The sequence below is a fragment of the Labrus mixtus genome, chromosome 1, assembly GCF_963584025.1.
Source record: "Labrus mixtus chromosome 1, fLabMix1.1, whole genome shotgun sequence".
Classification (NCBI taxonomy): Eukaryota; Metazoa; Chordata; class Actinopteri; order Labriformes; family Labridae; genus Labrus; species Labrus mixtus.
This window is the reverse complement of record NC_083612.1, coordinates 28,536,709-28,552,463: the sequence shown is the minus strand read 5'-3', so window position 1 is coordinate 28,552,463 and position 15,755 is coordinate 28,536,709. Positions and strand designations below refer to the sequence as shown.

Here is a 15,755-nt window from a genome sequence, read left to right as displayed (position 1 = left end):
ACGCCCACACATACACACACATTTACTTTCAAACACACAAGTACACAAACAGACCTTTAACACGTTTGAAGTACAAAAAAACATACAATAAATATTTGTATAAGCACATACATACACAGGTTTACCTAAGTTCAGTAGCTACTTGTGTACATACACATTAAAGTTACACGTGTGTTCATGAACTGTACGCTCTTACACACAAACTGTCATGTACAGTAACTGATCAGTCCAGAGCTCGTTCAGTTCACTTATGAGTTAAGGTGATTGAGTGGTCAGTGTTGACGAGAGTATAATGAATGAACGTCAAGAACAATTATTTCTCACACAACCTTGATATTCATTTAACAAGTGACACAGTGAGGTGATACAGGACACACATGCACACTCTGAGCCACACACACAACCACATATGGGCAGGGTCACGTTGAGTTAGGTAGCTCATTTCCCAGAGTGCGTGTTGGGTGTGCTTTGTGGTGGAAGTCATTTACAGATTGAATAGCCTGATGTAATCTGGAGATGGTGAAGACAGGAGAGACCCTAGACTGACACAGAGCAGAGGGGGCTAAGGCCAGTGCAGTATGTTGGTGTGTGTATGAGTGAGCGAGAGAGATAGATGACAAAGTTGGTTTTGAGAGTGTTGGTGGGTGTGTAAGTATATGGTGTATGTGTGTATCTTTGTAACATCTATGCTATTTAAATAAGAACATAAATGAAAGGCAGGGAGAAAATGTTGAAGTCTGCAGCTAAAATAACAATCGTCACATTTAATGCATTACATCAACACTAACAACACTTATAAACCTATACAGTATACTTAAAAAAACCTAAAATACCCCTCAGGTACGGGGATCGAGTCCCATATCTTAGCTTGTTTTTCTAATTTGTAGCAAAAAAGTAGAAGTTATTACAGATCCAACTTGTTCAATCCAAAACCTGCCTACAACAATAGATAGATTAGAGATGAGGTTTGAACAATCAGACAAGAGTGAGAATCACCTGTAGCTTGAAATTAGACACTATAACCTATAAACATTTAGAGTGGTTAATGTCTCAGGCAACGTCTGACTTTCTTTTACATTTTTGGTATCAAAACTATTTCAAGTCTGAGGAAGAGCATGTTGGCTTGAAACATCACTTATCAATAAATCCTTCAAACCGGAGCTTCTTGGTGTGCGGATCTTGGTTTTCTTTTCTTTATTCGTATTTTTTGATCCAGCACACACTTAGGGATGTGTGTCTCTTTTTTGATTTTCATTGTATCAAAATTATTAAAATTGACATGGTAACTTTATCAATCAAATTCTTTTGAAATTGTGATTAATTTAGTTACGCTCATTCAATTCAAAATCTGCCTACAACAATAGAAAGGCTGATCTTGTACACTCACTGTGTTTTTACTCATCCTCTCATATTATGATAAAGCCAAAGGACATTGTCAGAGAAAAGACGGGACTAGACACCCTCCTAATATCAGAAGGGAGACATTCAACAGACTCCTGCTGTTTTTATGTCAACACCAGGAGTCACACGGAATTATTTAAATTCATATAAAAAATCTAATTGAAAAGAAAACATAAACCTGATAATAGTCAAGAATGAGTGAAAACCCAATGAGCAAGAAGTGATGTGTATAAAGAGACGATTTAAAGACTGAAGGGAGATACTCAAACCCTTTCTATTTTGTCAAGGTCAATTAGCAACCAGGAAGCTGCCTGCCTGTCTGTCCAATTAGCAACAACCAGGAAGGAACACTTTCCTCGTCGGACCTGTGACCCCTAAAGCTGTGCTGCAGCAGAGATGACAGGGGCGGATCTGAAATGATGACAGGCATTAGCATTTTTCTGCAGTTAGCATTAGTGCAGGGCTGTGAGTGCATGTGTGTGTGTGAATCAATGTGTGTGCATGCATACAATATTGTTTCACTGTCTCTTATTGAAAAGGCCTTGATGTCGGATTAGCCAGTGGTGGAATTTAACTCTGGCCCCTCCTTCAAAATGGCCGACAGGAAGGAAGCTTCCTCAGACAGGGTCACAGCCCCTCCTACTTTTCTGAAGGGGACCTTGAGTTGAATGCTTTTCTTTCTCATTAAATCCCAAGAAGCAAAGACAGAGGAATCAGTGTGACATTGCTTTGTCTTTTCTACTCAGAGACTGGAGAGTTTCTCAAGAAAGTTACATTGTTTTTATGTATAATAAGTTAAAAGAAACTTAAAAACTTCTTTAACTGTAAAAGTTACTTCTGTGATTCTTAGACCTATTGGTTAAATGTAATAAAATATATTGTAAAATGTCCTAATACAGTAATGGCTGACTTGGATCATATCTGTGGGCTTCAAACATATATGTCATACTCAAGATTTTCTCATAGTGATAAATCAGCAGAAAAAAAACCCTGCATACCTGAAGTGACTCCGGCCCCAAAACCTGTACCCTCGGTGGACTGAGACCAGCTGGCCTAGAAGGTCTGGTGATGACATTGACCCAGGGTCCTGAAAAAAATTGGTAACATGTGGTTTAAGGTCCAACTTTAAAACATCAAAGGATGAAAGTGTCATTCTTTAAGTCTGACTGAAAGTGGTGAATCCATAAAGCTCCTAGTAGACCGTGTTGGTAATATTCTGTTGAATTTCAGTTAGACCAAGGATGATTGCCTCACCTGTGGTGTTGCCTCCCTGATTATGGAGCACTAGTCGATACTGGTAGCTCGTCCAGGGACTGAGAGCTGAAGAAGAGTCCAGGAAGGACAGAGGGGGAGGGGCTGGTGGGAGATGGCCCACTGTAGAGACCTGTTTGGTCCCAGCTACTCTGCGTTCAATCAACCATCTATGCCCAGGACAAACACAATGAAGTTAATACACACATAGGAGTGTAATAGAGGGATTTAAGTATAAGCATGTGATCTTCTCTCACTTTTCAAGTGGTCCATTGCTCCAATCTGGTGCACCCCAGGACAGGAGAACAGAGGTCGGAGTGTCAGAGTAAAGGTGTGGTGCAGGAACCCCCTCAGGTGGGGCTGGAAGGGTACGGAAGCTCTGAGACATCTGAGACACTGAACAACCAACACCGGTGCACGCTTCCAGCTAGATGATTGAGAGCAACACAGTGTCACATCACAATGTGACTTCTAGTTTTGTAATTGTAAGGCTAAAAGTTTTCATCAGTCAATAAATCAACAATTGCAATAAAAAGAAAGTTGGTTAACATTGTCTTATTCTGTTGTCTGTCCATAATCTCTAAAAAACCATGTCACAACGGGTGTCATAGTTGAAAATCAAGAAAGTAAAGTGTGCAGTGACATTTGAAATGCACTACCATCTGCACCTCGAGACACACATTATTATTCAATTGGCAATACAAAAATATAGTTATTGTTGTTAAAGTCATAATTCAAAAACGATTCAGAGTATGTATAGCAGTATGTGGTACAGTACAGTGTTCTACCACTGCATCATAATACTACTTTGTACCTTGAGGCTGTAGCTCTGGTATGGCAACAAGTTGAGGAAAGTGTAGCTTGTGGTGTTCCCGGGAACAGAGACTGATAGGGTTGATGAAGTTGAATTTGAATCTTCACTGAAGAAAGTAGAGATGGTGCTGTCAGGGGAGGCCGGATTTTGGACATGTTTGGTTTTAGTGGTTGTTGGACTATAGTTTGTGTTTGACTGTAAAGGACTGGGGCTTGGGTTTACAATGGTATTATTGGGTTTGGTGGAGAGGAGCGAGAAGGAACCAGGGCCTTGGCTTGTATTGCTTACACCTGTGGATTCAGTCTGGTTGTCCCCTGCGTTACCAGGGCTTAAGCTATAAGGGTTAGCTAAGAGGCCGGGACTTGTGCCTTGGGTGGTTCTGGAGCTATCATTACTGTTTGTGTTGGCATTAGACATGGAGATGTGGCTTGAAGAAGCTGGGGGGGTTAAACTGAATGTTTGTGCGAGCGTTTGACCTGAATCTAGATATGCCTCTTCAGTGCTGAGCAATAAGTTCTGGTCAGGATCTGTACTGGAGTTGAGAGTTGTGCTGGTGCTGTAAACTGAACTAGGTTTTAAGTCAAAAGAAGAGAGAGAGTTTGGTTTAAGATAAAGTGTATAATTGGTGATAATTCCATTTGGCTGGGAGGGAGGAACCCAGGTGACTGTTACACTTCGTGGATGGAGCCCCGATACAGCTGGAGTTTCTACCGGTCCTGGACCTGGGGGTAACAAAGAAATAAATATGAAGACAGAAAAGAGGAAAAATCGAGATATAGATATGTATGTATGTGTGTGCTATAAAGGGTGAGAAAAGGGAGAAGGGGGGATTTGTTCTGAAGACTTATTTGACAAGTAACATCAAGAATGACATCAGAAGGACAAAGAGTGATTTTGCCATCCCTATCCAAGGGATTAACACAAACTCTTTTCCTCTCTCAATTTCTCCCCCTGAGCAAACCAAGATTGTATTTGTGGATTTATGAAGTACTTGTGACTGTGAAGAATGTGAGTCTGTTTGTGTCTTTCAACAGCAAATTCAGAAGGTGATGTGTCGGCCAGGCTGCACTGCTGGGAACATTATAAAGAAACTTTACACTAACTTGTTATGATGTGTGCTAACATGCACAAGCACAAATATATAGAAGACACAAACATGCACATTTTTTCCCCATTACAAGTATAGCAAACATTAGTCTTGAAATGTAAATAATACACATTTAAAAAATCTGAAGAAAAAAGTTTGTAAGAAAAACTGAAGATAGGATTGATTGCAAATGTATCTCATCTGTTTGCAGGAACACTGCTTCAGTCTGAGAGAGCTTGTCGATTTTTTAACTGTGTTTACATTCACTGCTGTTCTCAATGCCTTGGAGTGCCATAAATTCTTGTGTCCAGAAGGTCAAATATTCCTAACTAATATAAGAAGTACGTAGTCTGACAGTGATGTACATCAGTAGGCCACAGGCACACACATAGTCCCATGATTTGCACATGTCAATGCACGGATAAGAACCTACACAAGACCAGACAGAGGGATCTTTCACTCCACAGTAGCTCATTTGAAGGTAATGCCCCCACATCCCACACCTCCCAACCCCTCCTCCCCCGGCATTTACATCCCACTGTACTGCTCTATAATGGACACACACAGATGCATGTCCATAGACATAGACACCCACTCTTCCTAACTCTCTCTCACACACACTAACATGCCCACACCCACAGTGATGCAGTATAGCTGTAATGGTGCTGTGTGAAGGGCAAGCAGATCAAGGTGACTGAGCGGACTGAGGGAGCGTGCTGCGTCGCTAAGTGCTACCGCTAACCGCTAACGGCTTTCCCAGATGGCAGTGTGTGTGTGTGTGTGTGTGTGTGTGTGTGTACGTAGGTGTCTGTGTGTGATAGAGAGAGAGACTGAGAAAGACAGAGAGAGAGAGAAAAAAAGAGAGGTGGAAAGAGGATGTGTGGAGTGTATGCATTCACATCTGTATTAGAGAAAGAGTTTGCAAGCATGTTAGAAATTAGTCTAATTGAAATAAGACACTGGTTGTGTAATAATGTGCATATTATTATATTAAGACTATATATTAACTGATAGGCCTTACTTCATACAAAGTGAGATGCCAACTAATAAAAAGTCTTTCTAAGAAGCTCAATAATAAAAAAAAGTATAAGACTTTTTAATGAGACACAAATTGGTTCAATGATTTCACTGAGTGATGATATACTGTATACAAACCCCCCAATAGTATATATACATACGGTCAAGCAAAGCAAGAAACACAATTGCCGCAAGTTAAGACATAAACCTACATTAATATATCAGCCAGCTGGGTTTTTTTACCCCCCACACAAATAAGCAACAGTATAAAAGTGAAGTGAAGCTTGGATGATTTTACAAGATGTAAAAAGTCCCACCTACAACCCAACCTTCTTTCTGTCTACATCTCTCTTCGTGTCCGGCTGTTTCTTCTTGTCTTTTCCTCTTTTTGACCCCTTCTTCTTCTCTTCTTCTTCCCCAACCAACCCCCACATCCCTCCCTCATTTTCTTCTGTCCCTCTGCATTACTCGTGCTTTGTGTTGCGGTCTCTCTCCCTCTTTTGCTCCCTCTCTCACTCTCTGGTATCCCTGCTAAATAAACAATGCAGAGAGTTGACCTTTTAGGTTAACAGGTTTTTATGCTAGCTCTACTCAGCACTCACACTGATTCAATTACCACCAAAGGTCCGCTGAACCCCACGAATAACCAAGGAGCCCGTCTCCCTGTCTGTGTATGTGCAGATCCACCAGCAGAGCCGCCGGCCTGTCTGCTTGCCTCACGGTGTTCTTGTGTGTCTTTACAGAGGATTGTAATTTCTCACTCTCTGTTTGTCTAATTAGAAATTCCGCATCCCTCCATCTATTTGACTTATTCTTGTCTGCCTTCGATATTTCCTTCCGTCTGTCTGGTCAAAATATTTGTCAGGTTCAAAAAACAAAAGAGGCGAGAGATAATCAGAGACACAGATCGCAGACAGTCTTCAATTGTAAATAGTTTTACCACGAAACACAATCCAGTCACCTTCACTCAGCCCCATTCACCCACCCAAAATAACCCCTGTTGTCACCCCCCATTCCCCCCCATTCCCTCCCTCTCCCCCTCCTCCCTTCCCACTCTCCCTCTAAGTGTTGAGTGTTATTTAGGCTTTACTGGCGCGTGTAAAATTCTGCAATTTGAAGGGCTGTTAAGTTTTTCAATTGAAATTTTCATTTAAGATGCAGGTGATGCTTTTTTCCTTTTTTTTATTTTACTGACGCTTTACTGCTCTCTGGATAGGAGGCAACGAGTGTTGAGGGAATGCATAGCAACACCGCTCTCTCTGGTTTCCTGACTCCGTATCTCGCTTTATGTTCTTTAGGTGCTCTATCTCTCATCCTCCCTTTAACCTACTGCTCTTCTTTTCTCTCATCTCCATTTGCCCCTACCCCTTCCCCCCCCCCCCCCCGCTACCTCTCTGACCCCTTCATTCCACATGTCTTTCTCTTTTACTTATCCATCTCCCTCCATCCCACCCTACGAACCTCGCGCCCTTACTCCTCCTCTCTCCAGTAAAACACAGTAGCAGAAGGCTAAAACAGGAGTGCGGGGCCGTCAAGCCTTAAATCACATTTATAAGGATTTGGTTAGCATAGTAATAACACAATCAACTGACAAGGGCTGGGGGGGGGCGGGGGTAGAGGGAGGAGTGTGTGTATGTGTGTGTGTGTGTGGGTTTATACATGTTATGTGGCTTTTTGTGCATTTTTGTGTGTATGGTGTGTTCTATGTGTTTATGTGTAGATTTAAGTGTATACATCTGTGTGTATCCACGTGAAGAGAAGAGGAAGGGTATTATTTTTAGCCTTGCGCGTTGTCCTGTTCGTGTGAATGTGTATGTGTGTGTGTTTGTGGGCATGTGTGTATGTGGGTGACTGGGCTTTTGAAGGTGAGTCAAGGCTCCAGGAGTCATAATGAGGACAAACGCTGAGCTTTCCTGTAATCAAGATGCTTACAGCATGGTGTCAAAACGTGACAAGTAATACGGTGGGAATTTACATTGCATTTCATATCTTTACTTTTTCAGATTATTTAATGTCACTGCTGCTTCTGGAGACACTGAAGAGGCACTGAGAGAGAGGATGATGCATGACCAAGGTCATAAGCTTGATTTGTATCCATAACATCATGAGTCTATGAGATGTGCATTAGCCTTTAAGTACCAATGACCATCAAAGTACCTGAAATGTCAATCATTCAAAAAATTCAATTTCTTTTTCAAACGCTGACTATTTGGAGTGATTTACTCTATTCATAGGAGCTGTCTGACGTATGCATGTCAAATTGAAAGAGCACATAAAAGTTGGAAGACATGTATGGATTTGAAGCATGTTGATGAGTCAAATTATTCAGAATTATTGGAAATTAGTGGCATTTAGTGGAATTAAAAAAAAACTCACATTAGCTATATTATCATCATTTTTCTATTCATAGGCAAAACAGCAGTGGGACCATGCTCACTTTCATTTCAACGATAACTTACAATAGCACACCGAGCAGAATGCTGGGAAAAAGGTAGAGTCTTTTATTATTAACGAATTCACTCATTCTTGGATAACATGAATTTTTGGTGTTCTGTCATTACCTCTAACTATAATTCTGTCACTTTTTTCTCCATCACACCTCTCATCTCTTCTCTCTCACCCTCTGCTTTTATGTACTTTGTCTCTCTCTCTGTTTCTCTCTAATACACACACACACACACACACACACACACACACACACACACACACACACACACACACACACACACACACACACACACATACACACACACACACACACACACACTTACTTTCTAAGACTGCTTGGCTAAGATCATTTTGTCAAAACGGTGCTTTATTCATGCTCTCTATAAAGCTCTCTAACACACACAATGCATACACACACACACACACACACACACACACACACACACACACACACACACACAGACACATACTCACACAGACACACACTCTCTTAGATCACTTAGCCAATGTGAACATGGGAGTAGACAGAGGAAAGGGAGCTGTCCAACACGGCTAGAGTTTATGTTCACAGGAGCCGTCTGTCTGTTCTGCAGCGGCAGGAATTCATAGGGACCAAATTACATTAAAAAGATGGATATAAAACTTTAATGGAATGATAAAAAGGAAGGGAGGACACGTGGGTCTCCCTCTTTCTCTGTTCTGTCATTAGCCCTCTCTTTCTTCTCTTCCTCTTTTTTCTCAATTCCTTATTTTACCTTTTTTCTTTCCTGACTTGATACTCCTTATTTCTTATCGTCTCTCTTTCTCTATTTAACCCTGTCTCTCCTCTTTTGTAAATACTTTAGGACTGAAAAAGAAAAGACAGAAAGAAAGACAGAGGGGAAGAAAGAGTGAGACAGGATGAGGTATTATAACAGGAAAAAGAAACAAAAAAGGAAAAAGAAAAGAAAGAAATGAATTTCGATCAGAATACATGCAAGACTTGTGAAAGTGGACTAAGGTCCATGTCAACACAGTGTGGTAAGAGAATCAGGTTGGAGGGATGATTTAAAGAACGGGGATTATCCTTCAGAACTAAACTATTAGAGCAAAAAAAATCAAGATCGATAAAGATAAACATTTCTGTAAATTGATGTGCATCAATGTCTGATGTCTTGATATGCCTATTTTTTTGAAGACTGAATTATTTATGTGCTTCATAATAATTTATGCTGAATTAAATGCAAAGGTGCTTGCTTAGGGTTGTCATTTTTTTAAGCTTAAGCAAGAGGAGATTTGGAGGTGAATGTAGCCTTTGCTGCCTCTGCCAGATGACAAGAGGATGGGTTTAGAGTGACAAATTACACATCAATGTTAGAAAAATCCAATCTGGCTGCACTTGGCGTTTTCCATTGTGTGTTTAAATCCCTTCTTTGAAGCTATAACATACTTATTATGTATGCTATTATTATGTTAAAAAGATTATTTATGCACACTCACATTTCAACAATAGTATGAATTGTATGTCAGAGCAGGGATGAGGGACTCAGTGGTTGAAACTGATATTTAATTGTGTGTTATTTATTGTCTAATTTATTGAGAGACACACAAAACAACCTGACATCAACTGGAGCAGAAAGCAAAAACAGATTCCTCCATCCACACAAAATATTATTATTTATTTTATAGATAAATGACCTGTGCGCAAACTGGTTATATAAAAAGTAGCATCCAATTGTTTTGTGTGTTTTTTCATATTAAAGCAAAAAAATCTTGAAGCGCTTTCAGACTAGGAATTATTTATTGAAACTGAAAGATTTGCGATCAGTCAAGTTTAATAAAACATTTTTAACTTCAGCTCCTTGAATCCAGTTCTACTCTGTGTCCAGATAGTGCTCTTCTGTGTGTTCAGGGATGATTTTGTGTGCATGAAACTTCATGACTGTGTGGTATTGCCTGTGAGCATGAGGGGGTGTGTGATTGATAAGGAAGACAAGCAGGTGTGTGTGTATGACACATGTTCTCAGTGTGTACGTGTGTATGAGGGGGCCAGAGAGAGGCAGAGAGAGGGATGGAGCTTTGAACGATGGGGCACAGTGTGACCGAATGGACACATCTATTACAGTCCACACACCTACACACACACACACACACACACACACACACACACACACACACACACAAAACACATGGAGAGGATCAAACACATCATTAATTTCACATACAACAGACTGAAGTAAACAAACACACATACAAAAACACAAATAGTGTCCACCTTAACATGCTATAAAAGCATATCGACTTTTTTCAAGAGAGACTCTGTGCTCTGAGGCCTCTGTGTGTGTGTGTGTGTGTGTGTGTGTGTGTGTGTGTGTGTGTGTGTGTGTCCTTCCATGTGTGTGTGTGTAAGTGTTTGTGTGCGACTGCTAGAGGGAGTCAAATTCTGAAAAGTGATGAGAAAAGCATAAGGCCATAATTTAAGGCATCCTAAAAGCCTGCAATTGTGTGTAACTGAATGGTTTTGTGTGTGTGCATCAGTGGGTGTTACTGCAATTGTGTATGTGCACATACACATTTCTGTTTGTGTACATGCACAAGTATGCAAATCTCAGCTGCTTAATGATAATGTATGTGATAATAGCGTGGTACTAATTAATTTATAACTTTGCACTGAGGAGGCTGTTCCAGTGGCTAATATGATTCTATTACAGCAATTAGCCCACAATGACACTGGCTAGGTCACTCACACACAGACACACACCTTACAGTATGCAAATCTCACTCTGTCAGTGGGTTTTATCCAATCCTGCGTGTGCAAGTGCTTCCAACATCCCCTTCTTGTCACCTGTTTGTCTCTGTATTTCATTCTTAGTGTCTTGATCATATTTACCACCTTCAGACAGTAATACATTTTGATAAAATAAAACCTTGGAGACTTTACAGAAATAAAAGAAAACTGGGCAGGGACTCTGTTTTTCACACCACAGACCATATGTTTAATGTATGAGGCTATTGTTTAGATAATCACCTAAAATCAGTGGACCCATCAGGCTCTTTGAGTTTAACTTTGACTCAGCAGCACTGACAGCCAACTGACGGCAGAGGCCAACTAACAGCCAGCTGCTGCTGCCAGCCACCTGCCAAACAGTCACTTGCAAAACTCTGCTAGACTGCTGACACAAGCACCCAGGCAGCACAAATCAGTATAAAACACAGTCCTTACAATCACAGGTAGCCTACAGTACAGCAGGGAGAGTTTATCTGACCCAACAATAATTGTAATGTCTTTATTATTGTTGTCAGTGCTCAATGAAACATATGTTTAAGTGCAGTAATGTGTACTGCAACATGTATGTTACATTTTGCACTTGTGTGTATGAGTTTACTTACTGTCCTCTGTGGTGCGCAGGGTTGCCCAGGGCCCGACAGTCTGCCCATGGGTGTGTGAAACTGCCACTCGAAGCATGTACTGCGTGTACGGTGACAGACCCTCTATTAGATGGGAAAAGGTGTCTGTTGTATTTTCTAAGATCCTAGGAGACAATGGACACAAATTAATTTCCTGTGTAATTTAATGACTACATGGTACAAAGTAGTTACTGAGGTTACAAAACTTTAAAACTGCAAACATTCTTTTAACAAAATACATAAGGAATAGGGCTATACATTCGTTGATTTCCATTTCTGGCACAATAAGTGATTTTGGTGGTCATACCTCTAGTTGCTCAAGGTGACTTCTGCACAGGTACAGTTTTGTACTGAACATAACTGACCATGGTTTGGCCATAGTTTATTTTTCTAAATTGGTGTAAATTTGATTTCATGGCCATGTTTCATCTGTTTTATGTGAATTCTAAGGCATTCTTTCTAAAGGTCATAATAGTATCAATAGAGAAGATAGTGTCGATAGTGACTCTCTTGGCAATGTTCACAATATTTTCAAACCTCTCATCACATTCCCATGTCATACCTGATACCGCATCACATAATCATACAAAGGGAATCTAGGACAAAGTAAAAGAATATTGTCATAAATGAGGGACCGTTGACCATTTAGCATCAGATGGATAGAAGGGATGAATGAATGAATAAATCAGAGAACAATGAGATTTCCATAGCAGAGGAGGAGGAGGGCATGGCTGTCTGATATATAATACATGTAGCTAGTCATTTATTTATTACCACAGAATGAGAGCCTCCTCTTCTTGGATTAAATTGCAATTTGTTGTCAGGAAGCATGTAATGAATACATATCAGATGCACACCCTCTCTCTCTTTTTATTCTATCACATTTTTTCTGCCTCACTCTCTCCCTGCTCAGCTCTTTGATTTTTTGTCTTTTTGACTCTGCCCCCCGTCTCTCCAGCCCGTTTCCTCTCTGTTTTTCTGATAGTCTGTCATATTGATGTGACATATTCAGCTGTGCTGTATAATGCACCCCTTGATATCTACATGTGTATGCATATGTGTATGTAACTATGTTGTAGGTGCATATATATGTCATGTGTATCTAGGACAGCTGGTTTTCTATCATTGTCTTTTTGCTCTTTATAATCAAGGGTCCTGTTTTTCAGACCACAAGTGCTCAACGTGGACAGCAGGGAGCAAACTTGTCCACTTGTTTTTTATTCTGTGACTGTAGGTTTTAACCCCTCACCTTATCACAGGCCTGTGTGGGGATGTCCTCATTTGTAGACTGTAACGGAGTGGGCCTGGTGCATTGGAGTGGGTGGGGGCGGACCAGGATACATTCAGACTGGTACAAGCAGCACGAGCCAACCTCGGCGGAGACAACCCATCAGGGGCTATGCAGAGAGAAAGAGTGAACAAGTGAAAGAGAGCGAGAGAGAGAGAGTGAGAGAGGGAAGAGGTTGAGAGGTAGACAGAAGGAAAGAAGAGTTGATGAAGGAAGGATAGAGGTGGTTTGGCGTAAAATAAGGACAGTTGAGGAATAAAAGAAAAAGATAGCAAGAAATAAGAAAATAACAACAGTAACTTGATATAAAGGTTAAGTGAGTAATAAGTGACGAAAACAACATCCCAAACACAGGCACCTGTTCTTCATCTAAGAATGGCCGTTCAAAAAAAAGAAGTAAGAGAAGAGTGATGAGGAAGAGATGGTAGGAGAAAAGAGCCAAACAAAAAGGATTCTCTGCAAAGAAGTGTGCAGGAGCCACAAAGAGGTGTCAGATTACTGATATACAACCACTTCATTGACTCATACTTTTTTCCCAACATACATTCACATTCATAAACACACACAAAGATGCACACAAACACACACAGCGTCGACCTCAACATTTCAATAGTGTCCCTCTTTTCAGCTGAGCATGTAACCATACAGCGTGTGTTGGAGAATCAGTGAAAACGTCTTGATTCTGTATGATAGCCGGGCTCTTAACAGAAACAGAGAAGATGTGAGGACACAAAAGAAAAAAAAAAGACAACAAATAGAAGTGCAAAGTGAGTGTGACTGTAGAGTTGACTATGTGAAAAATGAGTAGGCTCTCCGATGTATAAAGTGACCCTTCAATCAAACAAACCGCTCTCTTTCCACTACAACAACACTGATTGCTGAAGACATCTTGTGCCACAGATGGCTTTTGCAAACACAAATACACACACACACACGCACGCACGCACACACACACACACACACACACACACACACACACACACACACACACACACACACACACACACACACACACACACACACAGAAAAGAAAGAAAAGTGTCAAAAAGCTCTTTGAAAGCTGATTGATTCAGAATAATATTAGTGGTGGTTCACCGACATAAATCATCCATCTTGTTCACATTCATTATCATTGTACATACAGAGAAATACATGGAGCTCTTCTTTTTGCGCATAAATGACCCATCAAAAAACACAATTGTGTGTATCTGTCTGTTTGTGCATTTTAAGGCACACCTGTGACACTGTTGTCGGTTTTGTTAGTGGCCTAATGTCCAACTTATCTTTCAAGTTGGCTGATAAATACAGGACTGTCCAACCTTTTTCTGTTGTCTTTCAATTTGTTCTTCTATCTTTTTTCTTCAGTTGTGTCGGTTTGTAAGAAAGGTGTTGGGGCTGGGGAAGCACTATTTGCACACTTCTTAATGTTAGCCTGCAATCAGTAATTTTGTATAGAAATGTCTTCTGTGTATATTTCAGTTTCATGCCAATTCAACAAATACTGTGCCTTTGTAATTTTTGTTTTTAAAACAAATTACTTGATCAATTATGAGATGAACACATAATTAAATTATGTTAAGGACTCTTTAATGTCTGTTCATAGTTTCCAGTTTTTAATAAGGAAGTTGCCTATTGCACACAGCAAATGGCCATTCCCCTGAAAAAGAAACAGTAAGAGAGAGAGAGAGAGAGAGAGAGAGAGTGTGTGTGTGTGTGTGTGTGTGTGTGTGTGTGTGTGTGTGTGTGTGTGTGCATGTGTGTGTGTGCGCGTGTGAAATTCCTGAAACGCGTTGATTTGTGCCTATCTGACGCACATACACACACAGACACGCTCACACAAAACACATACATCACAAAGGCACACACTGTGTCTCTTTCATGGTGTGTTAGCAGGTACAATATCAGAGGTGTCACTAATCGTTTTAAACTATGCACTTTTATGTTCACTTCTCTCTCTCTCTGCTCTCCTCCTCCTCTGCTCTTCTGTCTCTTGCTCCACTATCTGCTCTCTGTTCTTTCATGAAACAAGGACGCATAAAGACAGTTTGCCTTAAAGAAGTCTAAAGAGATGCCAGAGGCACAGAGGTAGAAAGAGAGATAGAAAGAGAGGAAACGTCTGGTATTTAAAATTTATACTTTCTTATGCCTTTGTTTTGAACTTGAAGAGTAGAACTTTCCGTACTCTGTCTTTTGTTGTTCTCTCACAGAGACATGGGTGTGGTGTGTGTGTGCGTTCCTTTGTATGCATTAATCACTTTTTCTCATCATAAGATAAAGTAGTAAATGTGTGTCTTATTAGTACGTGTTGCTGCTTGGATTCCAGTATCACCAGACTGCTCTGATCAGCTCTGACATTTATGAGTATTCACAATCAGCCTGAACAATAACAAGTACACACACACACACACACACACACACACACACACACACACACACAACCCCTTTATGTAAATCAGTTTTGTGTGTTCAGACCATTAAGTAAAATCAATGATCTGTGTGTGTGCGTGTGTGCGTGTGTGTGTGTGTGTGGGGGGGGGGGGGGTTCAACAGTTCTACTAAAAAAATTTTTTATTTGGCATCAGAACCTAGAAAAAATTAACCTTTTCAGTTCGGAACAACAGCAATAAAAATCTGTGTAATGATGTGAAAATGTTACAATGGTTCATGCTCTGTGTGTAAAATTATCATAAATCTGAACATACGTAATTTAGTGTGAGATAGGCGTTTGTTATTTTTAATATCAGTATATATCTGATCAAGGCTTGTATTTACAATGTGCAGTCTTAAATTTCAGTCAAAGTAAAGTTTTATTGTGTGTTCTGTCCCTTTTTTTATCTGTGATTTTTTTTGTTCAAGGGTGTGTGTACCTGCTGGAGGCGTGGTAACATTGTGTGGCAGGCTCTCGACACAACCCTGTGTGTTGCAACCCCTGATCCAGAAGCTGTAGTTGGTGTAAGGCTGCAGGTCGGTCACAGACAACCAGCTGCCTGCTGCTGTACTTCCATCCAACACACCATCACCATCTAAGAGTTAGAGTCACAGAGGGAGAGAGACATGTCAGG

At 40.5% G+C, this 15,755-nt stretch overlaps 1 protein-coding gene across 1 annotated transcript in view; it reads right to left on the bottom strand.

Annotated features, from left to right (window-relative positions):
• The window catches only part of ush2a (Usher syndrome 2A (autosomal recessive, mild)), a 193,260-nt gene that overhangs the window by 81,385 nt on the left and 96,120 nt on the right, over positions 1-15,755 (bottom strand). The window contains exons 47-53 of the mRNA XM_061041049.1: positions 15,561-15,716; positions 12,655-12,802; positions 11,388-11,530; positions 3,467-4,188; positions 2,910-3,079; positions 2,656-2,822; positions 2,400-2,488 (exon numbers count right to left, since the gene is read on the bottom strand). Coding sequence (XP_060897032.1) covers positions 2,400-2,488; positions 2,656-2,822; positions 2,910-3,079; positions 3,467-4,188; positions 11,388-11,530; positions 12,655-12,802; positions 15,561-15,716 — 1,595 coding nt within the window. The remainder of the gene's footprint in view (positions 1-2,399; positions 2,489-2,655; positions 2,823-2,909; positions 3,080-3,466; positions 4,189-11,387; positions 11,531-12,654; positions 12,803-15,560; positions 15,717-15,755) is intronic.